Here is a 26,052-nt window from a genome sequence, read left to right on the forward strand (position 1 = left end):
AAAAAACTTAAGAATTTGAAGTCAACATCAAAAATAGAATTTTATTTCTTTAACTTTTTGGCTTCTCAGTAAGTACTTGTTTTGTAGGGATTTAATTAATTATTTTTTGACCGTTAGAAATAAAGTGATTTCTATTCGTGAGAGAAGAACTCAAAAATAACGGTTGAAATAGTGAAATAACGATCAAAAATTAATTTTAATTAGCTTAAAATTTGTATCAAATAAGTGCTAAATCTAGAGTCCTAAAAAATTAACTTTTATTTACCAGCACTAACGTGGCACAATCACATATATAAAAACATTTTACAAGATCAAATTATTTCAACCCCTTTAATTATTTCATTTTCCACTATTTCACACTCCTCTCAACGTTTCAAATTCAAGATGAAAATTTTGTCTTTTATGGTCAATCCCTTAAGCTCCAAAAAGGAGTATGTTATTTTAAAATAATTTTTTATCTGATCATCAAGATAAATAACTTCGTAACTTAATTTTTATTTTTAAATTTGTACTTTTATTTATAAGTGAACTTTTTAAAACTTTGTCAAACATGGTCTAACATCCCTCCAAAAGACCTTCCATTTTCCTCCAAACATTGCAACCAAACGTTGGGCAACACTATATTTAGGAAAATGAGAAGTGTACACTTCATTTAACGGCTGTCTTACAAAATGTGGGATCTGCGATTATTTTAATCGTGGACTCCACTCCTCACGTGAGAAGACTGTCAACAATGCTGTAAAATAAATTGTATCTGTAGCACAATTCCTATTTTTAACTGTCGCCACTGATTTATACCCATGGAATGAACAAAAAATTTCGTGTACTAGTTGCGTGTTACACCTCGACTCGAGTCAACCCTTCTCTACATTAATCGAGATCTTATTTTTAGTAGACTTTTTTTTTTCTCTTTAATTTTATCCAACTTTCACTCACGATTTCGTAAAAGAATATATTTATCAATATAGTATTCTGAATTCACGCCCGGCCTTAAAAATTATAACTTCAACTGATTAAATATATACTTATTTGAGTTATTTCTATATGTACATCAAATGTAATTAACATATGAGAGATTCTTTCTAGATTTGAAAATTTTTAATCCAATTACGTGTAATCCCACCACTCCCAATAATTCCAATTAACTCGCTATCTTTCTACAGTTCTCCCCTTTCTCTCTTTACAATACAATTTCTTCCATAACTGTTACTTTGCTTTATAGACACCCTTCTTCCTTTTCTAACTAATCACACTCAAAAAAGTACTTTAAGTGAGTATATAAGCCATTGCCCAAAGAAAAATAAAAAACGGTGAAAAAAATTCTTTTTTATGATGATTTTTCAGTTGATATCTTGCTTGCAGATTGCAATTCTTTGGACACTATTTCTTTCTTCTACTCCTATTTATATGTATAGAGATTGAAGATTCACAAGAAAAACTGATTCTTGATTCAAATGTGCAATAGCCCATTCGTAGTACGGTCTGAAACCATGTCTTTTACTGAATATTTCAAGAAAGCCAAGAGATTGAGACTGTTTGAGCCCTCAATAAGGATTCTTGGATTCTTTTTTGTGACAGTTTGTGTGATTTTTTGTTTCTTTTTACTGAATTACAGAAGTGTAACTACTAGATTTTCTTCACAGAAAGAGAGGTTTCTGTGGTTACGATTTGATGGTGGGAATGGTACTGAGAGTAGAAAAAAAGTTGATTATTTAAGTGAAAATGATGGTGGGTGTGACGTGTTTGAAGGTGATTGGGTGTGGGATGATAGTTATCCTTTGTATCAGTCTAGAAATTGCAGTTTCTTGGATGGAGGATTCAAATGTTCTGAGAATGGGAGGCCTGATTTTTTCTACACCAAGTGGAGGTGGCAGCCCAAAGATTGCAATTTGCCCAGGTTCCCAAAGAATTTTCTATATCCTTCAATTAAAATACTGTGTACTTGAATTGACAGGATAGGAATTTGATGTTTTTGATAATTTCTTGAATAAACATAAAATTTATATTCGTAAGACTTGATAGTGTTGCTTTGTAGTTTGATTCAGTAGGCTAAGTTATGAAATTATCTTTGTGTGCACGTTGCTCTACTGGTAACTTCCAATACTTGTAAGAGTTCTATATTATAATAGTTTATGCTGTATACTTGGCTTTTCTTTTCGTGGTTGCTGTTCTTTTTCACATGGTAGCATGTTTTCTTGGACATAGTAGCTAAATAATCCCAACTTGTTATAGAAATGGAAAAAATCCTTGATTCAAAAACCATTCCATCATTTTTGGATCCAAAAGAATGAGGTTTTTTGCTTCGTCCAGGAGTGACATATGAAAGAGGAAATGAAAGGGACGTGTGTAGCTGACAAATTTCAAGGCATGAGCTACCTTTTCAAAAAATTTGTTTGAAAATGATTTTCCATCTATCTATGGATATGTGTATTTTCCTTTTCTCATTAATTTTTCTCTCAGTATTTGTTACTGATGTATTAAGTGTTTGAAGGACCAATTCTGATTAATTCTGAAACATGAATTTTCTTAAAGGATCAATTGCACTACCGTCCTCAAATTTGCATTTTATTTTCCCGGATTAAATTTTTGAAAATACATTCTAAATATGCATTCTAGGCATTCTTAGCTTGTTCAGAAGGATCTCATATGATAAATATCGACGACCAATTATGTCAGTAGGATTGTTGGCATGTTTTGGTACCAAATATGCAGTTGACAAAATTAGAGAGAAGTAAGTCGGTTAACTTTTTCTCCATGCTTATAAAACAGATTTGATGGGAAGATTATGCTCGAAAAACTTCGAAATAAACGTCTAGTGTTCGTGGGAGACTCAATTGGGAGAAACCAATGGGAGTCCCTTCTCTGCATGCTGTCTTCGGCTATTTTGAACAAAGACTCAATCTACGAAGTAAATGGAAACCCGATTACAAAGCATAAAGGATTCTTGGTATTCAAGTTTATGGAATATAATTGCACCGTGGAATACTACAGGGCACCATTTCTTGTATTGCAAAGCCGGCCTCCTGCCAAAGTTTCATCCAAGATAAAAACAACTCTAAAACTAGATCAAATGGATTGGACTTCTATGAAATGGAAAGATGCTGATGTGCTCGTTTTCAACACAGGACATTGGTGGAATTACGAGAAGACCATAAGAGGGTAATTTTGCTTAAGTTCCTCTCATCTGATATTTGCTTTGTGTATCCTCTTTGAATTTTGAGTTTTGCCTAATTTAGGTGTAGAGTTTAGATTAAAACCCGTCCACCCATCACAACACACATACGCACCCAAAAAACATACTCTGATGAAAAGAAAGACAATTCAAGTGGTCTAGATGAAGATCAATATATACTTGAATGTTCTGTAGAAAGAGGCAATAATGTCATTATGTTTTTTTTCATGTACAATTTTGAAGTTGCTAATTTTAAGATATATGAATGTATTCCCAGGGGTTGTTACTTCCAAGAAGGATCAGAGGTGAAGATGGAGATGAGAGTTGAGAGTGCATACCAAAAGTCCTTAGAAACAGTGGTAGAATGGATACATAGAAAAGTGAATACCACCAAGACACAGGTCTTCTTTCGGACATATGCTCCTGTACATTTCAGGTTTCACTCGAGCTTTTCTCCCACCTTTACTATCACATGTGCTTAACGGGTTAAAATATCGGAATTGGCTTGGGAAGTATCAAAGAGTTCAATTCATTTCATTTCATTGATTTAATATTGGAATACGAGATTGGTTGATACAGAGAAGTAGCTGTAGGTTGTAGCCCTTAAGCCCATAAATGTTAAAAATTTTACTTAGATATCAAGCCCTAGTTTTCATTACAAGAGCAAAATTAAACAAAACAAATCAGAAATGCACTTGGATTTATTTTGTTTGACAAATTTTTCAGGGGTGGAGATTGGAAATCTGGAGGAACCTGTCACTTGGAGACGCTTCCAGAGTTCGGTTCTTCATTTGTGCCATCCCACACTTGGGCTCAATATAGCATATTCGCCGATGTTATGTCAAGTCAACGGAAAGAATTAGATTTGAGAACACTAAATGTAACTCATATGTCAGCAAGAAGAAAGGACGGGCATTCTTCTTTATATTACTTGGGTCCAAAAGTTGGTCCTGCTCCCCTCCATAGACAGGATTGCAGCCACTGGTGTCTTCCTGGAGTCCCTGATGCATGGAACGAGCTACTCTATGTCCTCTTGCTAAAGCACAACTCCAAGAAAAGTACGAATTCTTCAACATTTCATGCTCAGGCGGTATGATCATTTACAGGGAAGTGTACAAGTCATATTGTGCAAGATCATCTGTGCAAGTATCAATCAGAGCAAGGATCATCTGATTGTAGGGATATCTGAAATCTTGTTACATTTTTTATTTATTGCACGGATGAAATTCCAGTTTTAGGGGCAAAGTTAGAAATAGAATTGAACAATTGTGGATAGAATTTTGTTGGCAGTTTTGCATATTGAATCAAAGAGTAAAGATGAATTCCTTTTGTGTATGTAAAGATTTACTCAAGTTTTGTAATTAAAAATAGTAATTTAAAAATCATGTCTGAATAAAATAAGTAACTTAAAGGTTAGGGATTAAAAAGGTGCTTTATAGGTTAGTTGAGCATTTCTTGTCATGAGAATGTAGATGAAAACTATGGGAATTGCTTATTAGAGATTATAGTTTGTAAGTTTTGAAGGAAAATTCGAACTATATATACCTACGTGCAATAAATGAAATTGTAATGGTCAATTACATCATTTTTAAAAACATTGTGTGCCGATGTGGAATTTTAATTGATTAAGTGCGCAAGTTAATTTCATTCGCACCCCATGCGTAAATTCTAATCTACCGCCTAATACTCCTCAAATAAGTTCGCACCCCGGATACACTCTCCGACAACGATGGCAGCGGCGCCACCCAGCAGATCAAGAGACCTGGACAAGTTCCTCCTCCGGCCTGGCCGCCTTGTCGGCCTGACTTTGAGCCCAGTCCAGAAGTATTTCTCTCTCTCCACTTGTGTCGAGTTTTTTTTTTTTTCTCTTCATAGCCTTGTTTGTATTTTCTCCCATCGTTTCTCGTTATTTTTTCTACGGGACTCATTTTTAATCACACATTTTTCATTAAAATAATATTACACACATGAATCTTTTTCTTCTTTTTTAATCACACATTTCAACATCAATCATTATACTATAATACATTCTTCCCAAATAATGACAAAAACACCCTCCATTGTGTATTTTCTAGGGCTGCACAAAAAAATCACGAAATTGCATATCGAATCGAAATCGTTGATTCGGGTTCACGTGGACCCATAGTTTCTTTTTTCTCAAACCAAACCAAACCGTTTCAAAATGGTTTGGTTTAAATTTTGATTTTCAAAAACCGCACAAAGCCAAATCGAAGCTTTTTTAAATTATTAAATTAAAAAATTAATTTCATTAACTTAAAAATTTTACAGTTTTTACTTTAAAAAAATACCAATTTAACAATACAAATTACAACGGCCTATTGAAATAATCATAGAAAGTAAATTATGTTCATCATTATTGACATATGATTTAATAGATTCACAACACATGTCCTCACCTGATATCTAAACTATACTAAAATTATTCCAAAATCATATTAAATGAAAAAAAAAACATATATTTTCAACAATCCAAATCATATTTTAACAAAACTACATCAGTAAATGAGGTCCAAAGTTTCAGAAACCATAACATAAATTCTAATTTCCCCAACATTTGATGCTTGTCTACCATCGCTGAACGAATCGTCAATCGCCTTTACTTGTTAGTCTAATAATATCTACCTGAATCACCTCTTTCTCTTTTCTCTTTTGATAAGTCTTAGATTTTATTATGACCATTTTCCATTGTTCTTTCTTTTATTTGTTTTTTTGAACTTATTATACACTTGTGAGTTGTGGTTTAGATAGAAAAATGATTGTTTGTTTGTCTAGATAATTAATGAATTTTTTTTTTATTAGAAAAGAACGAATGACGAAGCATATTGATTGTATGAAAAATGTTAAAGTTCTCTAACTAGTACTACTACCTTTTACTTTACATCTTACTAGCAAAACGAAAAAGAATTTTAACTAAACTATAATAATAGAATGTAACTCTACATTTACCAACTGCTATATAACAATATGATTGTCAAACAAGAAAAGATAAATAAAAATGAAGAAAGATGCATTTGTTTTATTAACATTTTTTAGCAATCAATTTTGAAAATAATTTATTCATGTGTTCCATAGTAAATATGAATGTAATTTAACATTTAACATTATTAGTTCTCGTTTACACTTATATTTAACTATGTTCAATACATTATTATAATGTCTAAAGGTAAACTGTGGATTAAAATCTAACCAAACTGCAAATTATGATTTGGTTTGAAAAATAAAATGGTTTGGTTTGAGAAAATTTCAAACCACTAAAAATGGTCTAAATTGAAAATATAGTACAAACCATCCAAATCGAACTGCGTTCACCCCTAGTATTTTCCACTAACACATAGTGCATTCATATTTTCACTATCAAAAGATCTATCTAACTATCGTTTATGTTTATGAGTTTAGCTGAGAGATGACATAAAGAAGTATGCCAAAGTTTTGGTAGGCGCAGGTAGGCTTGGATGCGAATTGTTGAAAGACTTGGCTTTATCGGGATTTCGAAACCTCGACGTCTTTGATATGGATCGCATTGAAGTAACCAATCTTAATCGCCAGTTTCTATTCAGGTTAATCTTAATGCTAATTATGTGCTCGATGCGTGAACGCACGAAAACATGACCAAATATGTTAATTGGAATGCATCTAGGTGTAATGTATGAAAGGTGTGATGGAGAATATTGTTGAAGTTTATAGGGTGATTAAGGGGTACATGTTGACTTTATCCTTTGTTCAATAATGGTGCTTAGATTGGAGTTATGGATTTTCACTGTTGGATATTTTGGTGATCATCTTTAATAGTAAAGATGGTTATTTGCTCATTTATTGGATGCACATATAATTCGGATAGGCTATTGGGTGATGATGACATTCAAAAGGGTATAATAGGGTTTAACTAACGAATCCTTACTTTTATATTCACACGTCTATTTGCTTGAATTTTGGGAGTTGGAACAAAGATATTATCAATTCGTGAAGACATTTGCCAGCGTGGATCAACCTTTCAACTTGGAATTCAAGAAAGAAATATGCTACCCGTATATAATGCAGTGTCTATAATGATGTCTTCTCCCCTCACATAGAGGGGGACCTAATTTGGTTAGATTATATTTTATTTGAAGTAGGCTCCCCTCCATGTGAGGGGGGTGGACACCATGATGAACACCCTGATGTATGTGTAATGTCACTCTTCAAAAATCTATTCAACATTATTCTACCCCGTCCAATTCCATTGTGAGTCAGGGATGTCAATTAGCCAACTTGAGCTAAGGTTTAGGTCGTTTGAACTTGTTCTGATATGTTTTATCAACAATCACAAACATGCAAGAAATATGTTCAAGCTCGGATCTTTTATTTTCTCTAGCTAGCTTGAATGAGCCATTTGCCAGAAATAAAGGCCATCTTGAACATCATTATTGATTTGCGCTATTTTGACACTTGTTGTTACGCCCCTATCTGAATCGCCTCGGGACGCCCACCACCACACATTCCGACCTGATAGACACCCGTCCGAAGTGTTTCCGAAGTAATATCACCAAATGTCAACAACCTAGTAGCACACTGCTATGTATAAGCGATCCTGCTGAACTGATCGAAACTCCTCGCCTCCGAGGCCGAGGCCAAGTGGACCCCTGTCAGAAGATCTGTTGCCAATTTCAGAAAGAGATTTGTGTCAAGATCCTCTCTGCACCTAAGGTTTAAATTGATTTGATATCTCCATGAGACTAGTTGATGTGACTTATCAATTTTATGTTAATTCAACTCAGGAGAAACAAGCTGTCCACCCACTCTACACGGCTGATTGATGCCTATGAGCGGACGCCTCATACCGTCAGATGTATACACGTGTCCCACATTCAACGGCCCATCTCACCTATAAATACCCAAGATTTGGCAAGAGGCAAAGGTAATGAAACTCCTACGACATAGCACTCCATAGCAAGTTTATATATTTTCTCCTCCCCCTTATTATTATTTGTCACAACCCCTGGGTACTGTTCCGACCATCCAAACCTGACTTGACCGTCGGAGTGTATATGGCCGCCGCCGCCCCCGTTGGTCCCGGTCGTGTGCGTCTGACCGTGCGTTGATTGTACACAGGGAGGAATACGTGGAGTAGCTATCGGTTGGCCACGTGGAAGGTCCAATTTTCGAGGTCAACAGATTGGCACCGTCTGTGGGAAACATTTCTCGTACAAAGTTCTGCATTCTCCACCGAAGAAGTTACTGAAAAACTATCGACTAACCCTGAAAAGGGCACGTTCTTGAAAAAGAACAAATTCAAGTGACAATCCAAGTTTGCACCATCCTTGAAAAAAGAGATAGGATGAACTATAGCCATAAAGACGACAACCCCATGAGAGAAGCCTCTGAAGAAGAGGTACTCCATAACAATGTTACTCATCAGAGACCACATCACCGACGTCATCGAGGTAAAAGAACAGCCATGCTCACTAAAGAAATGATTCAAATAGCTGCGGGTATGAGAGATATCGCAACTCAGAATATGGCAATGCATGAATTCCTCATGCCAGCCCAGGGTCATCAGGGCTATCAAATGCCCCAAGGATCTTATCCAGTGCAGGAAGCCCCTGTATCTCACTCCCGAGGCCACATGAGCTGGCACACAGAACGCCCCCTCGAAAGAAAGATGAACACCGAAGCCACATCTTATGTGCAAGGGAGCCAGCCATCAGAACCACACCTGGGGGATAATTTTCCTCAAGAATACGGGGAACAAAGGTCGGCAAGCGTCTTCGATCGGATAGGAGAGGATCCTAGCAATAGGGTCTGTCCGATAAGAAGATCAGTTCGTCCAGATCAGGAACAAGAGCATGTTCCTCCTCCTTCTAGAAATAGGAGGGACAGGAGGAACCTAGTCGATTGGAGAAATCGAGGATAAGCACCTCCACCTCTCAAGAACATTCAAGATGATGAAGGGTCAGATGGGCCCTGTCGATCTTATGAGATTGACGATGATGATGATAACTTCCCTTTCTCAAGGGAGATCCGAAACTTCCCAATGCCTACAAATTTCATGCCCCCTAAGATCCCCAAGTATGAAGGAAATGGGGACCTGGAGAAGCACCTCACCAAATACATGACACAAATGAGCCTCATGGGAGCCTCGCTTGCTTTGAAATGCAGAGCCTTCCATTTAACACTAGGCGGAGCCGTCGAAGTGTGGTACAGCAGGCTTCCTTCCCTAAGCATTAGAAGTTGACCAGATTTGAAAAAAGCATTTTTGAACCAATACCTCTCACGCAGAGAAGGAGAGGCACAAGTGCAACGCCTGTAGGATATGAGGCAGGCCCCTGGGAAGACGCTGAAAAGCTATCTCGCCAAATTTACAGACGAAATCACCTACTGCAAACAGGTCACTGACAGAGAAGCCCTTTCAGCTCTGAAAGGCGGGCTCAACATGAACACTTTATTCTGGAGGGACGTGCGCAGCAAGAATCCCTCCACATATGACGAACTGATGGAAATGATGAGAGTGAAAATTGTGAGTGAAGAAATGATTGATCATCGCAACCATGCCACGCAGGGACTCCCTCTACCTCAGAGGCAGGTAGGTCGAGGACCTGTGGCACACCTTGTTACTCAGCAATGGACCAAAGCAGGTCATACAATAGCTCCCACGTCCGGACAAGTCCTGGCTTCCGCCACATTGAATGCAGTACCAGTGTTGACATATGAGAATGCCCCTACCGAAGCGAGACCATCTGGAAGAGCTAATAACAAGAAAAGAAGAAGAAAAGGTCAAACAGACCCTTGGAAGGGGCGAGGTTTTGTACTTTCCATCAACTCTATGGGCACGACACTAGTGAGTGCCGAGACGCCAATGACGCCCTGATCGAAGCAACCCACACACTTCCAGCAGGAACGAATATCCTCCCAGATCCGCCTCCCTGAGCAGGGGAGAGAGGGCACAGAGAACAATCACCTCGGAGAAGAGAATCAAGGGATCGAGGTCAATCTAGACAGAGAAACCAGGCCCCACTTTCTGGGAGCCAAGTCATCAGGGAAATCGATACCATCATTGGGGGACCCCACATCGGTGGCAACACCAGGAATGCCCAAAGAAATTATACAAGGGAATCAAATGACCCTCCAATGATCACTTACATTGTCAACAAGTCACAAGCAGCCGACAGGATGGCCCCAATCACCTTCTCCCAGGAAGACACAAAGGGGATTCACCACCCCCATTGTGATGCATTGGTTGTAAAAGCCGTAGTGGCTAGAAACGGATTGAAACTCATGCTCGTCAACAATGGCAGTTCCGTGAACATATTGTTCGGCTCCACTTTTGACAAAATGCAAATTGAACATGGGTTGATCCCCATGACCGACCCATTATTCGGATTCATTGGGGACAACATCGTCCTACGAGGGCGGATCACTCTGCCTATCGAGATGGGTTCAGCACCGCTAGTGGCCCAACACTTCATAAAATTTTTGCTGGTAGATCACATATCGACTTATCATGGAGTATTGGGAAGACCCGCTTTGAAAGATCTTTGGGCTGTCACATCCATCCACTACTTGTGCATGATGTTTCCAACTGAACATGGGATTGCTACGGTCCGAGGCGATCAGATGGGCTCTAGAGCATGCTACTTAAACTCGCTGCGAAAGTTCGAGCCCCGAACTGTTAATGTAATCCTATCTAAGGTTCCTACTAAAGTTAGTACGGACGTGAAAATGCTCGACGCCCCTGAACAAGGGCATACCTCTAAACAAGAGGAAGACGTTGACATGGAAGAGGCCCTTGAATAAGGACACCCTCTCGATGAGTTAGATCCTCGAATAATTGACTCTGAACCAAATGCGACCCCAATGGAAAAATTGGAGACTTTCCCCGCCAACCCAGAAGACCCGAGTCAGGTCTTGCGTATAGGAAAGTCATTGTCCCCTGAAGTAAAAGTAGAGATGATATGCTTCCTGAAAAGGAACTTGGATGTCCTCGCATGGAAGTATGAAGATATGGTGGGAATAGATCCTAGGATCAGTTGCCATCACCTTAACATCAACCCCTCCTATTCCCCCATAGACAAAAGAGGCGTGCCCTCAATCTGAAAAGGTACAAGGCATTGAAAGACGAAGTAAACAAACTTAGCCGCAGTGGTTTTATAAGGGAGACCATATACCCGAAGTGGATATCCAACTCGGTCCTGGTAAGCCCAGCGGAAAGTGGAAGGTATGCGTAGACTTCACAAACTTCAATAAGGCATGCTCTAAAGACAGTTTCCCACTTCCAAGAATATATCAACTTGTGGATTCTACTGCTGGACATGAACTACTGAGCTTCATGGTGCATACTCAGGGTATAACCAGATACCCATATTCCGACCTGATGAGGAGGCTACATCGTTCATAATGGACAGAGGTCTGTATTGCTACAAAGTCATGCCCTTCGGATTGAAGAATGTCGGAGCTACATATCAAGGTTGGTCAACATGATGTTTGCTGAACTCATTGGCAAAATCATGGAGGTCTACGTGGATGACATGCTAGTCAAAAGCCTCAGGCAGTCGAACACGTAAGCCACATCGACCAAACTTTTCAGATACTTAGGAAGTATAATATAAAATTAAATCCCCTCAAGTGCACCTTTAGAGTGGCATTGGGTCAGTTCTTGGGGTATATTGTTCATCAAAGAGAAATTGAAGCAAATTCAGTGAAAATAATGGCCTTGCTAGAGATGCGGTCACCTCAGAAACCAAAGGACGTCCAAAGCCTCAATGGTCGGATAGCCGTACTCAATCGCTTCATCTCCAGGGCCACAGATAAAAGCTTACCTTTCTTCAATGTACTGAAACAAGGAAAGAAATTCCAATGGATTTCGGAGTGTGAAGAAGCCTTCCAGGCGCTGAAAAAGCACCTCGGAGAGGCGCCTCTCTTGTCGAAACCTCAATCAGATGAGTCACTACTACTGTACTTAGCAGTTTCGGACGTGGCGGTCAGCGATGCCCTAGTCAGGGAAGAAAGTGAGCGCCAGTTGCCAGTGTATTACGTCAGCAAAGCACTCCTCCCAGCTGAAACACGCTACCCAGACAAGGAGAAACTGGCGCTCGCCCTTATCACAACCTCAAGAAAATTGAGGCCGTACTTCCAGGCCCACTCAATTCTAGTTCTCACCAACTTCCCGTTGAAGCAGGTAATGCAGAAAACAGACGCATCAGGATGCCTGCTAAAATGGACAATCGAGCTCAGTGAGTTCGATCTAACGTTCCGACCTCGACACGCCATCAAGGGCTAAGCCCTTGCTAATTTTATGGTTGAGTTTGCCAAAACCCCAGAAATGGAGGCGATAATGAAACCAACCGAGCCCCCCACATGCAAACTGTTCGTAGATGGGTCATCAGGAGAGACTGGCTCAGGGGCAGGGATGGTACTGGAAAGCCCGGAAGGCGACAGGCTAAATTGTGCAGTAAGGTTCGGCTTCAAAGCCTCAAACAACGCTGCTGAATACGAGGCCCTTCTGGCAGGTCTTAGACTTGCTAAGGAGATGTGGGTCAGAAGGCTCCTGGCGAGCAGTGACTCCCAACTTATAGTGAACCAGGTCAATGGAAACTTTGCAGCCAAAGATGGTAGCATGATTGCGTACTTGAAGTTGGTTCTGGACGTAGTTCCTCATTTTGAAAGGTTTAAACTGACTCAAGTCCACCGTCTAGAGCATGTACATGCTGATGCCCTTTCAAAATTGGCCAGCAGCAAGGATTCAAAGCTGCTAAAGGTCATCCCTATTGAGCACTTATCAAATCCCTCCACCTCCGGAGGTGAAGAGATACTATGGATAGAAGGTACCCCATTGTGGATGCAGCCTATTATCGCCTACCTGAAGGATCAAACACTGCCTGCTTCTGGAAGCGAGGCGAGGAAGTTAAGAAGAAGGGTTGCACACTTCGTCCTGCAAGAAAATACTCTTTACAAGAGAGGCTTCGCCTCGCCGTTTCTTCGATGCGTGGGAGGCGAAGAGGCCACATACATACTCAGGGAAATCCATGAGGGACTCTGCGGGAATCACTCCGAAGGAACAGCTCTGGCACACAAGGTTTTTCGTCAAGGCTACTTTTGGCCGACCCTGAAAAGGGATACTTGCCAATTTGTCCAGAAATGTGACAAGTGCGAGCGCTTCTCGAACATACAAAGATAGCCTAGTCAGGGCCTCTCCGTAGTAACCAGCCCTTGGCCATTCGCCAAGTGAGGGATTGACTTCATTGGTCCACTCCCAAAAGGAAGAGGAAGTGCAACTTTTGCCATTGACTACTTCACTAAGTGGGTCGAGGCAGAACCCCTTGCCAGGATCATCGAGGCGAATACTATCAAATTCGTCTGGAAGAACATCATTTGTTGGTTCGGCATTCCCCACTCCTTAGTGTCTGACAATGGAAGACAGTTTGACAATAGGAAGATGCGAGACTTATGCGACGAACTAGGCATAAAGAAGGACTTCTCAACACCTCATCACCCCCAAGCAAATGGGCAAGTTGAAGCAATGAACAAGACTATCAAGCACACCTTGAAAAGGAAGCTTGACACCTCAAAGGGGGCCTAGGTTGATGAACTCCCCCACGTCCTCTGGGCTATCAGGACTTCTAGCCGAACTGCAACAGGTGAAAAGCCATTTTTCATGACCTACGGAGCCGAGGCCATGAGCCCGATCGAGGTCGGGGTCCCATCACATCGTAGGATACAGTTTAATGAGATCAGCAACGACGAAACTCGAATAAGCGAACTGCACCTCCTTGAGGAGAAGAGGGATGCCTCCCAAGTGAACTTGGCAAAGTATCATCGAAAGATGACCCGTTATTATAACTCCAAGGTCAGAAGCAGAACACTTCGCCTGGGCGATCTCGTCCTTAGAAGGGTCTTCCAATCTTCAAAACCAACCGGGTCAGGAGTATTTGGCCCGAACTGGGAGGGCCCTTACCGCATCCGTAGGGAATCCTGACCTGGTACTTTCGAAATTGAAAACATGGCAGGAAAGACTATCAATGATGAGCCTCATCAGTGGAACATCGAACACTTGAGGAAGTACTATCAATGATGAGCCTTTGTTTCGATCTGATCTCAATATGGTCAAATGAATCGATTGTTCTGATATGGTCTCAGTTGTAAGTCACCTAGCTTACTAAGTGCATGAATTACCTTGGTAAAGTGCGGTGTAATTTATCTCAAGTAGTGAAACTTCGGTTCTGTGCCACATGGGTTAGTAAATAATTTCCTCAGTCCTTCGATATGTTTACTTAAGTGATCTGATCTTCAATTATTGACTGATTAGTGCTAAGCGACTCTTCATGTTTGCTTAAGTGGTTCGCTTCATATTAACTTAAGTGGTCCGATCTCAAATTGTTAACTGTAACGTTAAGAGTCGCTTCATGTTCGCTTAAGTGGTTCAACTTATATTAACTTGAGTGGTCTGAACCTCAATTATTAACTGGTTATAGTTACGAGACGCTTTGTTTGATGTTTGTCATTCATACAAGTATAAACAGATCCAAAAGGTAAAAAAGCAGAAGCAAAAATACTTAGCAAAAAATTTCATTTCATTTAATGAATTGAAGTACAAGAAGGCCGAAGCCATTACAAAAGATGGCCCTATTCTACTAGAGGGACTTCTGCATCGATTGCTTCTGGGGCCTCCGGAGCCTCCTCAGCAAGCTTGTCAGGCCGACCTCCAGTTGGTCCCCCGAACTCTGCCTCCAACGAGGAGATGTCCAAAGTGCGATGTACCTCTTTTAGTCGACCCAACAAGCTTTGGGCACTCCAAGAGGCCCAGAAATTGGCGAAGTCGTCATACAGGGGATGGTCTTCAAAGTGGTTGATGAAGTTCTGAATTGCTACCTCCCCTGCAAACTTCAACTCCTCATTCAAAGAGGCAATCTCCTCTGACTGAGCCTCTGCTTTCTACCTCAGCTCCGCCTTTTGCCTCAGCTCTGCCTTCTCTTTGTTTGAGGCCTCCAGAGCCTCGGTGGCGAGCTTGTGGTGCTCGTTGACATGATCAAGTCGCCGAATCACAGTAGCCACTTGGCACTCCACCTCATATAACTCCTTCTTCAGCCGTTCCACTTCTGCTTTGGCAGCAGTTAGCTGGGCCTCGGCCTCTTTCTTTCCCTCCTCCGCCTGCGTGGCCTTGGCCTGGGCATCTCGCACGGCATCCCTATAGTGCATTGCTTCCTCGAGGCGCTTAGCGAGGTCCTCCCTCTTGGAGTTCAGATCCTTCACCAGGCCCTCAAGTTGAATGCTTGTGCTAAGGACCCGAGCAACGCAGGCGCTATTTGCAGCCACCAAGTCCTCAGCTGTGCACAAGGTGGTGTGGTCCTTCCACTCCTCGGTCCAATATTTGTTGTGGACCATCGCCACTGCAGCTGTTTCTGCAGGAAGGGCCTCCAACACTTCTCTCATCGGCTCCTCCGGATTTGTGCCCAAAAAGTCGACTTCCTTAGAGGGACGGGGCCTTTTCCTCTTCTGCCGCCCCGCACTTGAGCAATTGGCACAGCAGCAAGTGGTGTTGTAGCCGGGGCAGTGGCAGTCTCAGATGGAGCAGGCCTCTTCTCCGGAATGGCCACCTCGATTGGAATTGTGGTTTGCTTCAGAGCAGAGGGTGGCCTTGCCACAGATGGGCATTTTGGAGGGGCGGTGCTCTTCTTGCTCTTCCTCCGAAGGTTAGCCTCCAGGTCCTTCGGTACCTCCTCCTTCATTGGAGGCTGAAGTCTCTTACTGGCGTCCACCAGATCCTCCATTTGCTTTTTGTAGGAAGAGGAGGCCTTCAATGCCCGTGCCTCTGCCATCATCTTCTGGATGGTCTTAAAGTCGAGGCGCATGGGCATTTTCTTATTAAAGTTGTCTGCAAAGAACGAATTATGAATTAGTACAAGTGTTGAGAGTTCGGAATGAAGAGTAAATACTTCGGTCCAGTTACCTTGGGATGCCATCAGGTCGTGGGTAATGAAGTGAATGTTCTTTCGGATCAGCTTATGGTAAGACCTCTTCTTTTGAGGCAGCTGATAAATTATGCAGATGGTTTCGAAGTCCTCGAATGACAGCTCGCACCGAGGAAGAGCACCTACAAAGGAAATGCAAATATTAGGCACGATTCGAACCGAAGAAAAATATAAAGAAAAACAACTACTATACTCACTAAGTGTTGAATACTTCGTCGGGACCGTAAGAGGCGCCAGGGGGTCCCCCTCCATCATGTCTCATCGCCCTGCGGCCCAGCACCATGAGCTCTTCCATTCTTTGATAAAACTCGACAGATCAAGCACGAATGGAGTGTGGGAACCCCACGAAGTAAGATAGTACCACCCCCGAGTCTTATCCCCCCCAGCAGTTACCTTAGGTATATAAAGAGTCTGGAAGACGGAGAGGGGCATCTCCACCCCTAATGACGCCTCTTTCCACAACATCCAGGAGCCCACTGTTTGGCTCCAGGAGTTTGGATTGAGTTGCGTCGAGGCTAGCCCATATGATCTAAGCACCATCCTAAAGAATGGGTGAATTGGCAGCCTAAGTCCGGCCCTAAGGATCGCCTCGCTAATGGCCACAAAACCCGGCCTAGGGTAGTAGGCCCTCTCTTCGGTCCCGGGGAGGATCAAATCTATACTATCAGGGATCCTATACTCTATCCTAAGTCTCCCCAGGTCGGCCTCTCTCAGTTTAGATGGGTAGTCCGATGCCCCCAGTGCACAGAAGTATCTGTTGGGCTATCCGGTCGCTTCCATATATTTTTCCCCCTATTATTGCCTCGACTATTTCTGAGGAGGTCGCCATAATGGGCTCGTCCATCCTCACTAGTTCTAACCCCCTCCCCGAACCAGAACTCTCATCAGAGGCCATTTTTTCAAAATTTAAAAATCCTAAAAGGTACTGAAACTTACGAGTTTGAAGGTTTTCCTAGCCGGGAATAATGCAAGGTCCCCGGATATTGGTGTTTCTCGTCGGAAGTTCAATTTTCTCGCTGGAATTGCTTAGAAAATGTCGAAAATTGCAGATAACCTGAGAGCAAAATATTGTGTTTGTTTCGTAATGGTAGAAAGCTTGAGAAAAGCTCAAAGTCTGCCTTTTATAGAAAGACCCATCCGATCTCTACTGTTGAATTCAAATGCGATCAATCTAAACCGTTCATCGCATCTTGAATCTAGGCCGTAGAAATGAAATGCCAGATTTGATCTACGCCCAAGATGTCGCTGTGACCTTCATGCTCGCTTAAAACGTGTCACCTCGATCACCACCAGCCGTCAATAATAATGAGTAGCCGCAGCAGCCTTTTAGGAGAATGGGCATGGCACCCAACTGTCACCTTAGAAATACGCAACAGTTGTCAAATCATTTGACGTTTGAATCGCCTCGGATCGAGCTCCTCACTCAACTTTACAAAGCTTGGACGCACCTGACGCGAAGTCCCCTGTGGATCATCGCTTTGGAAGGTGCGTTCCCTCCCAAACTTTACGAAGTTTTAGCCATCTAACAACTCATCGGCCCATGTGGGTCAGCGCACCGGTGGCAGATGATCTCCTCAACTTTACAAAGCTTCGACGCACCCGACGCGAAGTCCCCTGTGGGTCATCGCCTTAGAATGTGTGTTCCCTCCTAAGCTTCACAAAGTTTTAGCCATCTACCAGCGCATCGTCCCAAGTGGGTCAGTGCATCGGTAGCAGATGAGTTCCTCACTCAACTTCGCATAGCTTACACGCGCCTAACGCGAGTCCCCTCTGGGTCATCGCCTCGGTCCTAAGATCATGGCTTCGATTACTGCAAAAGATCGACCCCCAAGCTCCCACGAGTCGCGGTCCCCAGTACCGAGACATATACATCTGGTTAGGAAAGCAAGTTCACCCAGGATATAAATATTCATACTTGGACTTGGGGGGACCACTGTTACGCCCCTATCTGAACCGCCTCAGGATGCCCACCACCACACATTCCGACCTAATAGACATCGTCCGAAGTGTTTCCGAAGTGATATCACCAAATGTCAACAAACTAGTAGCACACTGCTGTGTATAGGCGATCCTGCTGAACTGTTCGAAACTCCTCGCCTCCGAGGCCGAGGCCAAGTGGACCTCTGTCAAAAGATTCGTCGTCAATTTCAGAAAGAGATTTGTGCCAAGATCCTCTCTGCACCTAAGGTTTAAATTGATTTGACGTCTCCATGAGACTAGTTGATGTGACTTATCAACTTTATGTCAATTCAACTCAGGAGAAACAAGCTATCCGCCCATGCTACAGACGCAGCTAATTGACGCCTATGAGCGGACGCCTCATACCGTCAGATGTATACACGTGTCCTACATCCAACGGCCCATCTCACCTATAAATACCCAAAGTTTGGCAAGAGGCAAAGGTAATGAAACTCCTACGACATAACACTCCATAACAAGTTTATATATTTTCTCCTCCCTCTTATTATTATTTGTCACAACCACTGGGTACCGTTCCGACCACCTAAACCTGACTTTACCGTTAGAGTGTATACGATCGCCACCACCCCCGCTGGTCCCGACCGTGTGCGTCTGACTGTGCGTTGATTGTGCGCAGAAAGAAATACGTGGAGTAGCTATCTTTTGACCACGTGGAAGGTCCAATTTTCGAGGTCAACATTTGTTAACCTAACAAAATTGAGTGTTAGACAGGCAGAATAAATCCACGAGTTTAAAAATATTCTTACGTAACTGTCAACCTTTAAAAAGCTGGTCTTGAACCAGATTTTGACAACCCAAGCCTTAGTAGATTTGGCATCTCAAGTCTTAGTACAACCCTTACAAATCCTTGATTCCGTGCTTCCAAATGCAAAATTTAATTTGGAGTTTAAAACTAACGAATATGAAATTTTTAGTTAAGTTCTTTTTCATAAAATAGTTGGATTTTAGCAGGAAGTTTACTTAATGTTGAAAGGTTTTTAGTTGGTAATTTTCTGTAGGCTTGAAGACGTAGGAAAACCAAAAGCTGAAGTTGCTGCAAAAAGAGTGATGGAAAGAGTTAGTGGTGTGAATATCATGTCGCATTTCTGTCGCATTGAGGATAAGCCATTGAATTTTTACAGAGATTTCAGCATAATCGTCCTTGGTCTTGATTCCATCGAGGCTCGAAGCTACATAAATGTTGTGGCTTGTGACTTTCTAGGTTTGTCTCCACTTTTAGAGTATAATCAGTCTATAATTTTTGGGTCAGGTTGACATCCGAAATGAACGAATATGTGCCTAGTGTCAAGGTCCTGTTAACATCTGAAATGAATGAATATATGCCTAGTGACACTTATTTTATGAAATTATTTGGTTTTATTCTCTTGGATTTTCTGTTGCTTTTGATGATGTTCATTCAATAGTATTATGCTTGAATCCTCATCTTTTATTAGCTTATGTTTGGCGGATGTTTATAAATTGTTTAAAAATTGTCAAATCACTTTTTATTCACATATTTCGTGGGACCTACAAGTACTACTTATCCAACACTCATTTGTATCTATTTTATGATTCAAAACTGTATATAAACACATCCTATACATGCTTTTAATCTGATGAAACTTTTGGAATTTATTTGTTCATTTTGTTGAAGATATACATATGAATAAATAAAATCCCCTCTCTAATAATACAAGTATTTGAATGCAGTGGTTCAAAATAATATTGGAGTAGGCAAACTTCCCAAGTTTGAGTTTATTGCCCAATTATGGAAACTTTCATGTGTCTCTGTGAATATAAGGAGCATGATGGAGATATAAGTAAATAAAATCCTCCATTCTCTAATAGCTTATGTTTTTAGATGAGTTACTATGCATTTATTTATATGTATTATTTGGATTTGGATGAAGGGGGTTTAGCCCTTTTTCGAATTCAGTTCTTGATCCTTTTACACTACATCATATATGAACCTTGTTGATATAGAACATAGTTTAATAAATAATGACTGCTTAGCTTCCATGACATAATTGAAACTAGGTCCAAAGAGGTAAAAGTATACAGAAAGTTTAAATATGTTCTTGGGGTTTCATATTGAGCATTCTGAGCTTTATAACTTTGTTCCTGTAACTGCTTAACTTTCGGACATAATGTTCCGTGTTTTATTAGGCATGATGTTTGACAAATATGGTAAATTACAAGCTCAAGAGTGTATATGGTGTTACTGAATGCTTATATTTTTTTTTTAACTATTTGGATTGGTAGTCCTTAGTACAATTGGCTAACTGGATGTATACTTCTTCATTTTGGATTCAGAACAAGTGAATTATTCTTATCGGTAAGAAGCTTATCTACACAATAGATTAAAGATATGCAATTTTTCAGTGATGCTAGATGCTATGCTCCGTTACCTTTTTCTCCTAATAAAGCTACAGTAAAGTTCTTATGTGAAACTTGGACATGTTTTTATGATGAATTGGAGGATTCACTAAGTTCCTGACTGAAAACAAAATCCTCTTACTCTGAGTAAAACACACAAACAAGAATAAAATATCATTCAGAAGGACATGCACGCTTCTTTCATATTGATATTCCAATAGTTTGGAAATTATACACAATTCGTTTTTATGTTTAATATTTATGCTGTCAATTAGAAAATAAATATTGAACATGAAATGAGCACAACTTTCTTAAGTCTCTAAACGAGCCTATGTGTTGTGTTTCTTGTTACGTTTAAACAGAATATGACTCTGATGATAATCCACTGGAAGAAACCATAAAGCCTATGGTGGATGGTGGAACTGAAGGATTCAAGGGCCATGCCAAGATTGTAGTGCCAGGAACTACACCATGTTTTGAGTGTACCATTTGGCTCTTTCCACCACAAGTAAAATTTCCTTTATGTACTCTTGCGGAAACTCCTAGAATTGCTGCTCATTGTATTGAATATGCCCATTTGATTAAATGGGATGAGGTAAGCATATCCACTAAATCTTTCACAAGTTGGTGATTCTTAGGGATCCCTTTGCATCATTTAGTTCATCGTATTATATGTTCCACTTGAAGGTTAAACAGTGGCAAAACTTTTGATCCAGATAATCCTGAACATATGCAGTGGGTTTGTTCAGAGGTGAACTTGTGTCTTGTATTTTTGTACTAATATATCCAAGAAAACATCGAGACTTCTCTCTCGCTCTGTGTGTGTCTACTTTAACTTGTCCAATCTAATCTACAGGCTGTTAAGAGGGCAGATCTTTTTGGAATTCCAGGAGTACATATTCTATTACTCAGGTGAGCAAATGTGTTGCAACATGCTATTATTTCATGGCATGATAATGTATTGTTGAAAATTTAAAGCAATGAAGAGAAGAAAATTGGTAATACCAAAGAGGAAAAGAATATAGATATGATTAAAGGCTTGAGCACGAAAATGATAACGCTATCCTCAAACGTTATTTGCCCCCTTTCCAATGCTTTTGAGGAGTTTCGACAAATAGTTTGTAGGATTGAACAAGCATTTGTGTGAAGAACACCAAAAGCAAAGTGTATCTTTCACAAAGAACAAGTGAAAATAGAAATAGGATTGATTATGTGATAATTTGGGAGAATAATTTTGGGGTTCTTAATTTTCTCAAGAGTGTTTTTTATTGCAATTGAAACACATATTTATAGGCTTTGAAGGGTTCCCACGAAATGGTGCAAAATTATGTTGAAAAGGCACCAAATTCAAAAGAAAAACGGTGAAAAACGAATAACCATGCGACCGCATGGGCTATAACCATGCTGTCGCATGGTTATAGTGCAAGTGGCCCTCCTGAACGGCCACATGGTTAAGCCCACAACAATTTTTTTTAAATTTATTTTGAACAACTATAATTCTAACATGTATGTCAATTTTTTACATTTTTACTGCTGGCAAGTGACGGTTTTATTGTACTGTGTGTCATAAGGATAACCAATATAACTCAGGTCATTGATTTTTATTGCATGCTCTATCTTTAAGTGCTTTATTTTGTTCATAGAATACACATGTAATAACAAATAATTTTTGTTCTTACCATTTATAGGGAGTTGTGAAAAATATTATACCTGCTATAGCATCCACCAATGCAATTATCTCAGTTGCCTGTGCTTTGGAAACCTTGAAGATCATTTCAGGGTGCAGCAGGGAATTATCAAATTACTTAACGTAAGCCTGCTTCAGTTTTTTGATTTTGTTAATGGATGTAGTGTCTATTCTCCATGAAAATTCCAGCTTTCTTTCATGGGTTCTCAGTTTCACCATTGATCTTTCCATTATGAAATTTACGGCATCAATTCTTCACACTGATTACACTGAGATAGTGATTATGTCAAGTCTGCCACCTTTTGTTTTTCTCTTCCCAAATATGGAATTAGCCAAGCCTAGTGAAGAGTGCATAGTTGTTCTGTGCTTATCTGCTACATGTTTGCCTTTCATGTCTTATTTTGATTTTGTTTTTTAATAATCAAAATTTTTTCTATCATTTGAAGTTGAACCAATAAGTTTATAATTGTAATATTTTGTTACAGGTATAATGGAGTTGAAGGTATCCACACAAAAGTTTCGAAGTTTGTCAGAGACAAAGACTGTCTTGTTTGTGGTCCTGGTGTTCTTGTTGAGCTTGATATTTGTAAGAATTGGTTCGAATTATTAACCAAAAATTGAAAAATGAAAAGGTATGTAAAAGTGGAAAATGAAAAGGTGTGACTACGTGTCAATTTCGACCATATATTCGGATTTGATCTGATGGTCAAATTACAAAAGTAAATAGACCAATTTATTATACTCTTCGAGTAGATCGTCGTGGTATATTTGGAATCTCAAAATCAATTCTGGATGAATGAGAAATTGCGGACCAAAGTTGGAAGAAATGAAATGTTGCAACTTTTCGAAAGGATGCAGGTTTTGGCCGAGTGCTGCAACTTTTTTGAAATGACGCATATTTTGGCCGACACTACTTCATTTCCTTTCTACATCTATAAATAGAACACTATAGACATAATTTTGGGTACATCAATTGCATTGAGCATTCATTCTCCTCTTGCAATTCTCTCCTTTCTAATTTCATAGCATTTCCTTTGTAGAGGAGAAATTCTGTCAAAAGTTCGTCGATTTCTTGTGATTTGAAGTGCTGCTACGACAAGTTGTGAATCCATTGTATCTTGGGAGAAAAGTACCATTCACCATAAGCACCGTAGCAGGGCATTTTGTCTTAAGGAAAGAGATAACGTTTTCGCCTTGGATCAGTCTCTATTTCTACTCTTTCTTAATCCTTGTTTTGCGTAATCTTTATACCGAAACTCTGTCCAAATTTCCATTCATATAAATTGTGTTTTGATCACGCTCTTGCGGGCTAAAACTGATCAAACAAATATATCAAAACCAACCCTTAGCCCTTTTTATAAGTCGTTTCCAACAATCTTAAGACAAATTTGGTGTCTTTGTGGTTGGTTGTGGACAAACATTACTTTGTTTGAATAGTGCTTTGTGTACTATTCCTCCACCGATATTATCATCATTTTGTTAAACTTCTGTTTGTGTAACAGAAATGAACTACCATCGAGATTTCGTCAAGTCAAAATGGTTCCAATAATGTGGTACCACCCGGGGCCATACCGTTGCATAATACTACTATCCCACATGGGAAAAAGTCGAAAAAATTTGCAAAAGTAGACTTCAAGAGGTGGCAACAAAAGATGTTGTTTTATCTCACCACTCTTAATTTGGCTAAATTTCTAAAAGAAACTGCATCGGCTGTACAAGAAGGGGAAAATAATCGTGAATCGATTATTACTTTGGATGCATGGAAACACTCGGACTTTCTATGCAAGAACTATATTCTAAATGCATTAGATAATACACTATATGGGGTGTATAGTTCAAAGGAATCAGCCAAGGAATTATGGGATTCTTTGGAGACAAAGTATAAGACCGAGGATGCCGGAACAAAGAAGTTCATTGTTGGCAAATTTTTGGACTACAAGATGGTGGATTCCAAAACTGTAATTAGCCGAGTGCAATAGATTCAAGTCTTGTTGCACGACATCCACGCCAAGAAAGTAGAATTGAGTGCATCATTCCAAGTGACTGCCATTATTGAGAAACTCCCTTCTATGTGGAGAGATTTCAAAAATTACCTCAAGCACAAACGCAAGGAAATGAATTTGGAAGAATTGATTGTGCGCTTGAGGATTGAAGAGGACAATCGAAAAATCGAACGAAGGCTGGTTGATCAAGATGGTGCAAATTTTGTTGAAATGGAACCAAAGGCAACAAACAAGAAACGAAAGACTCCTAATTATGCACCGCAAAGAGACAGTTCCAAAAAGGCTAAGAAGTTCAAAGGGAATTGTTACAACTGTGGTAAAGCTGGACATCGTTCAAGTGAATGTCAAAAGCCAAAGAAGAATGCTCAAACCCACATGGTTGCAAATAACACTCTATCCAATGGACTACAAGAAATGAGTTTATCTGCAGTAGTGTCCGAATGCAACATGATTGGAAATACTAGAGAATGGTGGATTGACACCGACACTACTCGCCATGTGTGTGCGGACAAGGAGATGTTCTCCAATTATCAAGAATTGAATGGGGAACGGCTATACATGGGAAATTCTGCAAGTTCCAAAGTTGAAGGACAAGACAAAGTCACTTTGAAGATGACATCTGAGAAAGAACTCGTCCTCAACAATGTCCTATATGTGCCGGATATAAGAAAGAATTTAGTGTCTGGATCTCTACTTAACAAGAATGGTTTTAAACTTGTATTTGTATCCGATAGATTTGTGTTGTCTAAGAATGAGATATATGCAGGGAAAGGATACATGTGTGATGGAATGTTCAAGTTGAACGTTCTTACAATTGTACCGAAGTAAGTCGTTATGAATAAAATTACAAATTTCGTTTACTTGCTTGAGTCTTCATGTTTGTGGCATAGTCGATTAGGACATGTGAATTACAAATCGTTGCGCAAACTAACGAATCAAAGTTTAAGTCCAGCGCATAAAATCAATCCTAATCATAAATGTGAAATATATGTTGAAACAAAATTGGCTAAAATACCGTTCCATTCAATACAAAGGAACACAACCCCTCTTGAATTGATCCATAACGATATATGCGATCTAAAATTTGTATAAACTCAAGGTGGTAAGAAATACTTTGTGACATTTATTGATGATTGTATAAAGTTTTGCTATGTCTTTCTTTGAGAAGTAAAGACGAAGCCTTAGATGTATTCAAAACCTAAGGATGAAGTTGAAACACAACTTAAAAAACGAATAAAAAATATTCGTAGTGATAGAGGAGGTGAATATGGGGCATCGTTTGAAGTCTTTTGTTCTGGACATGGAATTGTTCATCAAACAACGGCACCTTACTCTCCTCAATCAAATGGTGTTGCAGAATGCAAAAATCGAACACTTAAATAAATGATGAATGCCATGTGAATAAGTTCGGGTTTACCACAGAACATTTGGGGAGAGGCTATTTTAACGGCAAATAATCTTCTTAATAAAATACCTCTTAAGAAAATGGAAGAGACACCATATGAACTATAGAAAGGTCATCCCCCATCCTACCAATACTTGAAATTGTGGGGGTGTTTGGCTAAGGTTGAGGTACCTAAGCCTAAACAAGTGAAAATCGGTCCTAAAACGATATATTGCATATTTATTGGATATGTCAATAATAGTAGTACATATCGATTTCTTGTACACAAATTCGAAATACAAGACATACACGAAGGGACCATAATTGAATCAAGGAATGCGACATTCTTTAAAAATATTTTTCCTTACAAAGATAAAAAAATACGAGTTCTAACAAGAGAACATATGAAATTACCAATGAAACTTCAAATGAGGAAGAATCAAGGCGTAGTAAAAGGGCTAAGACTTCCAAGACATTTGGCCCTGATTTTCTAAAATATATGGTAGAGG

At 40.0% G+C, this 26,052-nt stretch overlaps 1 protein-coding gene and 1 pseudogene across 1 annotated transcript; both read left to right on the top strand.

Annotated features, from left to right (window-relative positions):
* Positions 1-1,137: 1,137 nt before the first annotated feature.
* On the top strand, positions 1,138-4,507 carry LOC111382559 (protein trichome birefringence-like 11). Its single transcript, XM_023006578.1, has 4 exons — positions 1,138-1,897; positions 2,770-3,159; positions 3,450-3,608; positions 3,899-4,507. Exons 1-4 carry the CDS (start codon positions 1,455-1,457, stop codon positions 4,266-4,268), a joined length of 1,362 nt encoding a protein of 453 aa, XP_022862346.1. The 5' UTR covers positions 1,138-1,454; the 3' UTR covers positions 4,269-4,507.
* Positions 4,508-4,872: 365 nt separating this feature from the next.
* Positions 4,873-24,987, top strand: LOC111382556 (annotated as a pseudogene).
* Positions 24,988-26,052: the final 1,065 nt, after the last annotated feature.

The sequence above is a fragment of the Olea europaea genome, unplaced genomic scaffold (assembly GCF_002742605.1).
Source record: "Olea europaea var. sylvestris unplaced genomic scaffold, O_europaea_v1 scaffold2520, whole genome shotgun sequence".
Taxonomy (NCBI): domain Eukaryota; kingdom Viridiplantae; phylum Streptophyta; class Magnoliopsida; order Lamiales; family Oleaceae; genus Olea; species Olea europaea.